Raw genomic sequence first — 8,777 nt, 5'->3', positions numbered from 1 at the left:
ATGCTGGTTAAAATGCTCCAGTAAAGTTTTTTGGACTAGAATATAATGTTGGCATGTCATGACACCACCATAGATCACGATGAATGCTAACGTGTAGAAAAACCTAGGAGGACAATATTGTTTGCGAAAAGTATTACTTTTGACATGTATAAATGTATAATTATTGAAGTACTTCAAAGACACTGTCTGTGTATTTCAATCACAGAACAGAATGTAATAATTTGCATGGTTCACTCGACAAGCACTAAATCCACGGACATTATGGAGATTAAAAACCTTAAACAAAATCTACTCAGTCGGATACTGCACAGAGAAAAATACATATGAGCCACATCAAGAGTTGACCCACTGTCTCTGTCCACGAGAAACCATGCTAACTTGAAGCTTGTCTCACAATCATGGGTGCCAATCTATTATAGAAGTTAGTCCCTTATGCTCATTTACCCTGTTATATATTACAATTCTTCAATTTTACATATTGATATCTTTCCTAATTTGACCTGCCAGTTCTCTGCCTGTGCCATTTATATTTCCTTTTGCCAGAACATCAAGTTTAAACCATGTCATGGAATGTTTATTCATTTACAACCTTTAAAATTAACATGATTCAGGTTCTCAACAAAATGATTTGGACTTTCTATGTAAAACCGCCATCACTCCCAACCATAGCAAAATATACAAAGCAAAAAATAGGACACTTTTCCTACCCTAAACAAAATTTTCTTACAAATGAAGTTTTTGGAATCTGAAAGAAAACAACAGATGCCTAACGAAGTCCAAGAACCTGCTTATGAGAACTAAAAGCATGACCAAAATATCAATTGCCATTTCAACTAGTCCTCATCCATCCCTGCAGGCTGATCTCTCTTTGGACCACCTGCTGGTTTTGCCATTATAATCTGTGACATAAAAAGGGATGGTATAATTAATAAAACTCATGTGAAAAGAAAAATTACCAAAGTAACTGAGATTCAGTTCCATATGTGTTACAATTAATCAGGTGATCTAAAACCTATTGTAATTAACAACATAAGCCGGCAAAAAGTGCACTCTCCAAATTAGAAGTTTCTTATATGTGCACTCTTCTAATTGGCCCAGTTATTTTATGCCAAATTCCATGCATGCTAATAAGTTCTAGAGGTTACATAGGTATTTTCTGTGGGGTGGTGTACGGGACAACGTGAAATACCACTTGGTGGTTTGTTCCCAAATTCAATATTGAGGTTTGGGTATTAGGAAGCTTGGTACTTTAAACCCAGCTTTCTTGGGAAAATGGGTTTTGCATTATGCTATATAAAGGGATCTTTTGAAGAGGATTGCAGGAGCAAAATATTGAGAGATGGGGCCACTGGTGTTATGTTGAGGTTAGGGGTGCTCATGGAGTGAGTCTAGAAGCACATTAAGAGTGGTCGGAGATCTCTTCAAGCATATGAAATTTTCTATTCCAGATTTCTATTTTGTTTTGGCATAAAATTATGAAAAAGGCATTTAAGCTATATGAGAAAATAAAAAAGGCATTATGGTTTATAAACTTTGGAGAGTTTTTACAGTTACAGAAATCCAAACCAAGTGATATTTGACAGTTCGAGCAAAAAACTTATTTCCTTGATAAATAGAAGAAAGATTTCCATAATAAGCTAGTTAATTACCTGGTCCAACCGCAGTACAGTGCAAGCAGCATCTGCAGCATATTTGAGAGCAAAGAACCTGTATAAAAGCCAAAAAAGTAAAAAGTATAAAATAAAAAAAAGAAGCAATTGTGCTTGTAAATACAAACAATGAATGCCTTTAAAAAAAAGAAACACAATGATTCCAACTTTAAATCATCGCAAAACAATGCTACACCAATTTCTTAAGGTTCCATATTTTGGAGGGGAAATTTTATAAGACAACTTGGTTATCTTAGAAAATTAAAGTCTTTACTAGTTGCTGTAATATGACAGCAACCATGCCTAAGTCCATTCTCCACTTATAAGTTCAATTTCCATATCTTCTTATAATTTTGATTATGTAGAAGTACTCAGCCTCAAGAATCTGAAGTTCCAAAACTCTTTACTAAAAAAATTTTTATAAAAAGAGTAGGATTTTTATAAAAAGAAACTACTGAAATGCACCCACAGAAGCTTTTCTTGCGTGAGGATGACAATATGACATGTAACACCAAGTTGAGAAGAATCTTACATTTTTTTTTTTTTTTTTCGGATAGAAAAAATAATTTTATTAGTAAGAGACTACTTCGTGAGCAAAGGACATGAAGGAGCCAAAAGAATCTTATATGGTTCCGAAGGTCAAGTGCTTAGGAGTCTACAATAGAACAATTTACAATTTGGCCTTCCTTAGGAGCCTGCAGTAAAACAGCTTTAAATTTGGTCATTTACATCACACGTAGAGGTTGGTTTTAAATTAGAACATATGTGATTTTTTGTAACTCCAACAAACTAGGGGTATTTTGATGATTGAACCAAGCCTACAACTTTCTATGAGTATCTTAAGTGTCTTGGAAAAAATTTATATGTCCAAGTTAGTTTTTTATTGTGCTTTTATCAGCTGTTTAGTTTACAAGTCAATTCAAGAGTTATACTGCTAACACTCATTTAAAAAAAATTGAAAGAGAAAGTTATAATGCTCGTAGGACAAGGAAAACTCTCCTCTCTTTCTCTCTCTCACACACAAGCACACCATCAGGCATCAGAAGTCAGAACTACAATAACCAACACAAGTTTTTGACAAAAGCATGATTGATGACAAGACAATGAGAACCAGCTTACTTAGTGATGTAAAGGTCCCAGACACACAAGGTTGAGACATCCTTGCAAACACCTTCCTTCAAGTCAATACCCACTTTGCTATTACCAGATGCATGTTCAGCATATAGAGAAGATATGATCTCCATTGCATTAAGCCCAGCATTCTCAGCCAGCGTTTTAGGAACCATCTCAAAACTTTCAGCAAATTTTGCTACTGCATACTGATCCAATCTGCAGATTCAATACAAGGTCTAATCTTTAGTAGTTTTTCCAGTCATGCCTCACTGACTGAATCAGTGAAAAAACAAATACAAAAACAAAATGTCAATTGCTTCTAGTTAGAATAAGCTTCAATTGTAAATTTTTTTTGAGGAATGACACTAGAGCACGCATAAAAGCCAGTTGTTCCATCTCAATGTAGAAAAATTTGTAAGGCCATGAGGGAGAATTCAGAGCATTACACTACCTTATTTCAACCAACTCTTTATCCAATTCTAGAAATGATAGAAGAAAGAAATTTGATAAAAGAATAGTCACACTGACATCACAATACATGGTACTCATATATGACACAAATGACATGGGCATTTGTATGGGACATAATTTCATTTTCACTAGTTCTTTTTTCCTCATTTTTCCCAAAATTGTTCATGTCAGTGCAGTTAAATATTTTGAAACTAATGAGTAAAGAGACATTTGTAAATTACCCTGTTTCTTTGTATGAGAATTCCTTCACTCTTTTAGCTAACTCAATCTCAGTAGCGGCAGCCCCAGGTACGACACGGCTATCCCGGCACATGGCCTAACAAAAAAGAATTAAGAAAGCACCAATATGAAAAATGACGCAAACACCTAACACTCAAGTTTCAGAAGAACTACAATAACCATAGTCATAGAGGAAAATAATTACCAGCCCATTAGAAAGTACAGATTTTGAGTATTCTATATAAATTACCTTGTAGGTGTTGACTCCATCATCAACTGCTCTTTCAAGGTCATCTAGTATACTATCAGTACTTCCTCGTAAAACCACAGTGGAAACAGAGTTCCCACCTTCTTCATTCTTGACAATAATGACCTAAATATATTTATTTGGAAAGGATGAAAAAATCATGCAAACAGAGGCAAGAAAACAAGAGAAAAAAAATCCTGAAACTAACACTAAACTGAAGCAACATCTTAAACATACCCTAACACCACCAATTTCCTCAACTGAAATAGAATCAACATATCCCAAATCATCTGGGTTAGGCTGGCTAAGCTTCAGCTGATGCAAGAACACAGAAAACATTAGAGGCCAATTTGAAAAAGTGCCAATAAATTATCAAGTACTAGGCACAGCTACCATTGCAACAGCACCAGTTGTTCGGCAAAATCGACGCAACTCAAATTTTGAAGAGATCTTCAGAACCATGAGCCTGCATGCAAGAACTATTAAATTAGAAACACTATAACTCTTAAGAAATCTGTAGAATAAAATATTAAAACTTAAAATAAATGGGCAGACTATTAATATTCATCAGGTCTGAAAATTGGACAATATTAGCGTACATGCATACTTGCTTTACAACAACAGAGAACAAATAACTGAAAATTAGGAGAAAATAAAGACTTGACATACTTATAACGCTCACAGAAGTGTAATGCCATCTCTCCTACCGCTGCTCCACTGACAATTACTTTGGCACCTGAATCTGCAACTGATCTGATAAGCTCCTCAATCTTTGCTTCTTCAGTTTTTGAGTAGTTTTCTAGCTACAAGATGCAAAGACACAAAGAAAAAGGTTGCCAGTCAAGTTATGTAACAACTGATTAAAGAAAGGAAGATAATTGTGAACAAATTTCAGTGTGCTAGATGTATGGCAACCAACATTAGATTCAATGCTTGCTAAGACAAAAAAGATAAACGAAAACAATTACAAAAATGTGAACCAAAAGAAAATTATTGAAATTAGATAGAAAAGCATACCAATCAATTACTACTAATTATGATTAAACCCTAGTGGTAAATGCTTGGTATGATTTTCTACCAATCATTTACCACAAGGGTGATTATTGAAACGAAATCTTTATTGGGCAAAAGTGAGCTAATATTTTAAAGGTTTTATATACTCACTTGCTTCGTGAGTTTATAAATGGGTGCCAAAGAATGGCCACTCAAAAAATTTTAAACAATAGCATCATGTATTATAGAAAGATGACAGATAGAACAGCAACTAAAAGAGGTGTTCCTTGTCAAGATGTACCTGCTCAGCAGAATGAATTAAGACAGTTCCTTTCGTTTCAGTTGCAGAAGAATCAACACCACCAACAAACACAGCAACCTAAAGGAAAATCATTCAATATGAGCTACAATTTCAACACCATTAATCAAAGGACTTCCCAAATTTAATGAATGCCAGTGAAAATCGTCAATACTTGCAAAAGAAAGAACAATACTATAGACTCAGCAAAGGTAGCACCTCTCTTTTTTGATACTGTCAGAAGAAAATGAGCTAGAACTCAATCTTAAAAATAAACATTTGTAAAGAACTGAAAAATGGTACTGCCAACTTACCGGAATAGTTCGCTAATTTGCTTTAGCCTATACAAATAACAAAACCATATATATACACACACCAAGACATTCAATAGCCATTCCTGATAAGAGTTATACTTTTAACATGTGTGAGAGCATATCAGTATTAACCTTTGCCTTCTCGATTTGCTTTAAACTCCCCACAGCATCACTTTTCAAAACCATGCCCCGAACTACTGTAGAATTATGCAGACCTCCTCCCAAGAGCTTAGCAACACGGATGTTATCAACATTAAAGTTTGCTGGGTTCTTCGGGCACACTTGGATGCATGCCTATTAAATGAAAAAGACACAATCAGAACTTTATCCTAATAGGAGTTGGGCCAAAATACTATGTTGGTCCCAAAATTTTAGGTTATTTTAGTAGGTGATCATTTTTAGTCCCTAAAAAACCCAAAGAATTTTTAAACTTTAGGGACCAACGGTGTATTTTAAAGCCTAGGAATTATCAATTACAAACAATAGTGGGCAAGATATAATTACATCAGCAACAGGGGAGCACAAGATATCTTCTTGACCAAACTGCTTGCTAGCAACAGCGGCTCTGATGCGAGAAAGAACTTGATCCTTATTATGCACATCCATAGTCTCAGAACCGTTCTCAACCAGCTCTTCCAAGATTTCAACTGTCTTATTGATGGCTTTAGTATACCCACTGATGATCTCACTTGGGTGCAGGCCCATCCTTATAAGTTCCTCAGCATTTCGAAGGAGCTCCCCAGCAAAAGAAATTGTCAAATTAGCACCGTCCCCAATTTCCTCTTGTTGGGCCTTGCCAGCCAAAACAAGAATCTTAGCAGCAGGATGCTGAACCTCAAGTTCATTCACAATAGTGGCGGCATCGTTGGTCACAAACAGCTTGTCTAAATGATTGATAACCATCTTGTTCATACCTAAACACAAGATAAATTAAGAACAAACTACTTAGAAATGCTCTATATACAGTAACAAACAAAAACAGACAGCACTTAAATGCTAGGTTTTGCACTAAAATTTCCATTCCCAAAAAAAATCAAATAAATAATAAATTCGAGTTATTCAAATCACTTTATTGTAAAGAGACAATTACAATAATTAAGTGGCAGCATCTTTGGTCACAAACAGGTTGTCTAAATGATTGATAACATTTGTGTCCATACCTAAACACAACATAAACTAATCTAGAACTACTTAGAAATGTTCTATAATTAGCAAGAAAAAAATTCACTAACAGATCAAAGACAGCACCTAAATGCTAGGTTGCACTAACAATTCCATTCAAAAAAAAAAAAAAATCCGAAAAATCAAATTAAATAATAAATTTAATTTACTAGGTTGTCTAAATGAGTTGATAAGATTTGGAGAATGTAGAGAGAAAGAGAGAGATACCATTGGGACCAAGAGAGGTCCCAGTGATAATGGACAATGCCTTGCAGGCATTGATGTTCTTGAGAACGGCTTCGTCGAGACCAGAGAGGTGTTTATGGCCTTCTTTCAGCATTGATTGTATTCCATGTGACTGCATTTGTAATCCCATTCTCACTTCTCAGATCGATCGCCTCCTTCTTTATCTTCTTCCTTAAACCCTAACCCTGCTATGGAGACTACTCTCAGAAACACAAACACGAGAAAATGCCTCGCTTTCCCTCCCTCTCCCTCTTTTAAAAAACTATATATATATATATATATATATATATATGCGCTTTTTCAATGCCCTGGAAGGCCTAGAATCCGAATCCGTATCAAGTTAAGGTCCAAGATTCATTTGAAGAAAAACCCAAAGGCCCAGAATTTTTTTTTTTTTTTTAATACTAAATATTTATAACACACAGAAAGGGGAGAAGGTTTTAAAGAATAATGTGATTTTTTCTTTATTTCTTTTTTTTCTTAAATATCTCTCAAGTTTCTATACTAAGTGCGTGCTGCTGGCGATGCTAAAAAAGAAAAGAAAAAAAAGTGTGTTTTGTTAGTCCCTCTGTCACTAAAGTTTCAAAAAATGAATATTATTGATGTATGCATTAACTAGCATTAGTATTTTTTTTTTTTTTTTTGTGCCTATGTGTTTAATGAAATAACAACATTATATTTTTTAAATGATGTGACAATTTTTTGTTATTAAAAAATTACCCATCTCCATAAAAAAGAAATCATTTTTATTCATTTTGGTTAGAATCCTACTAGGAAGTCCACCAGAGATCAACAAATAGAACAGATACAAATGAAAAGGAATTGATAAATTACACTTGACTTTATTTTATGGAGGTGTTTATTTATCTATCTCTTGACTCGAAATGGACCAAGTTTGATTTGAAAATGGATCTTAGGAGTGTCTAGGGTTAGATTAATCTTCCCAAAGAACACACATTGACAGGAAGGTTTGGCACCTCAATGGCACCTTTGTTTCCCTCCCCTTCTTGCTAGGATTGGAAATCACGTATTTTACATAATCTAATCACATCCATGTTTCTCATTTTATCCAATCCTTACATTATGTCTCTCATTTGTCTTTGTGAAATAATTGGACGATAGTATAGAATGAAGTGTAAGATAATAGGGTTGTTTATTTCTTTGTCTTCATATACTCGCCATGGTACATTTACACTAACATCTAATTGAAGAAAGGTTTTTTACAACCAATTTTTCAAGCATCCGAAATACAATGGGATCTTCATAAAAAAATAAAGGAAAAGAAGAAAGGAAATTGTACCTCTCACTAGTTTGGAAACAATACATGTAACCAAGCCTTGTTGAGTATTGATGTGCACACTTGGCTTCAACTTGAACCAAGCATACAAATGGAGGTGTGTAGCCAACTCATTGATCCACTAAAACCGACCTAATCCAACCTAACCCATCGAGCTGGGTTGGTTTTTAGGGGTTGGCAGTTTGGTTTGTACAATGGATCAGGCTAGGTGCAGGTTGTAGATTCACAAATCCGCCTAACTCAACCTGACCCACTTATATTTATATTATTTAAAAATATGTATTATTAAATTTTATTATTTACTCTTTTGTTTATGAATTGAGTGAGGATTGAACTATATAATATCCTACTAACTATAAAATAATAAAACCAATTTATATTGATTTTGTTTCCCAACTAAGTTTAGATAGAACTATTTGATATCTTACTAACTAAATGTAATGTTATTTGGTTTGATAATTTATGTATGGTAGTGCTATTACTTAGAATTTTCATATGGCAGGGAGAGTAAGTAAAATTATTTGGTTTGATTATTTGTGTTGGTTTAAACTTTAAGGTGGCATTTGGTACAAGGAAATCCACATTATTTTTGACATTCAGATTACTGGGAATGTGAAGCCTTGCAATCTGGATGCCTAGGAATGTAACTATTCACATGTTTGGTTTAATTGAGAATCTAATAAGATCCCTAGAAATGTGAGATTATAATATTTGGTTTATTCCTAGGAATTTTAACTGAATTATTTATTTTTCTCATTTTATCCTTAGA

At 34.2% G+C, this 8,777-nt stretch overlaps 1 protein-coding gene across 1 annotated transcript; it reads right to left on the bottom strand.

Annotated features, from left to right (window-relative positions):
* Positions 1-573: 573 nt before the first annotated feature.
* Positions 574-6,922, bottom strand: LOC115953406 (T-complex protein 1 subunit theta-like). Its single transcript, XM_031071042.1, has 12 exons — positions 6,694-6,922; positions 5,809-6,218; positions 5,437-5,598; positions 4,994-5,071; positions 4,369-4,502; positions 4,093-4,165; positions 3,937-4,014; positions 3,703-3,825; positions 3,455-3,549; positions 2,769-2,978; positions 1,650-1,707; positions 574-899 (listed from the first exon to the last, which is right to left on the bottom strand). Exons 1-12 carry the CDS (start codon positions 6,839-6,841, stop codon positions 834-836), a joined length of 1,635 nt encoding a protein of 544 aa, XP_030926902.1. The 5' UTR covers positions 6,842-6,922; the 3' UTR covers positions 574-833.
* Positions 6,923-8,777: the final 1,855 nt, after the last annotated feature.

Source organism: Quercus lobata, chromosome 7, assembly GCF_001633185.2.
Source record: "Quercus lobata isolate SW786 chromosome 7, ValleyOak3.0 Primary Assembly, whole genome shotgun sequence".
NCBI lineage: Eukaryota > Viridiplantae > Streptophyta > Magnoliopsida > Fagales > Fagaceae > Quercus > Quercus lobata.
This window is presented reverse-complemented; position numbering and strand designations above follow the sequence as displayed.

Excerpts from the sequence above, each read along its gene's own strand:
- LOC115953406 (XM_031071042.1), bottom strand. The coding sequence starts at position 6,841 with ATGGGATTACAAATGCAGTCACATGGAATACAATCAATGCTGAAAGAA. Across the intron at positions 4,503-4,993 it reads TAATTCATTCTGCTGAGCAG|CTAGAAAACTACTCAAAAAC; the intron begins GTACATCTTGAC and ends TGCATCTTGTAG. Across the intron at positions 900-1,649 it reads CTGTACTGCGGTTGGACCAG|ATTATAATGGCAAAACCAGC; the intron begins GTAATTAACTAG and ends TTTATGTCACAG.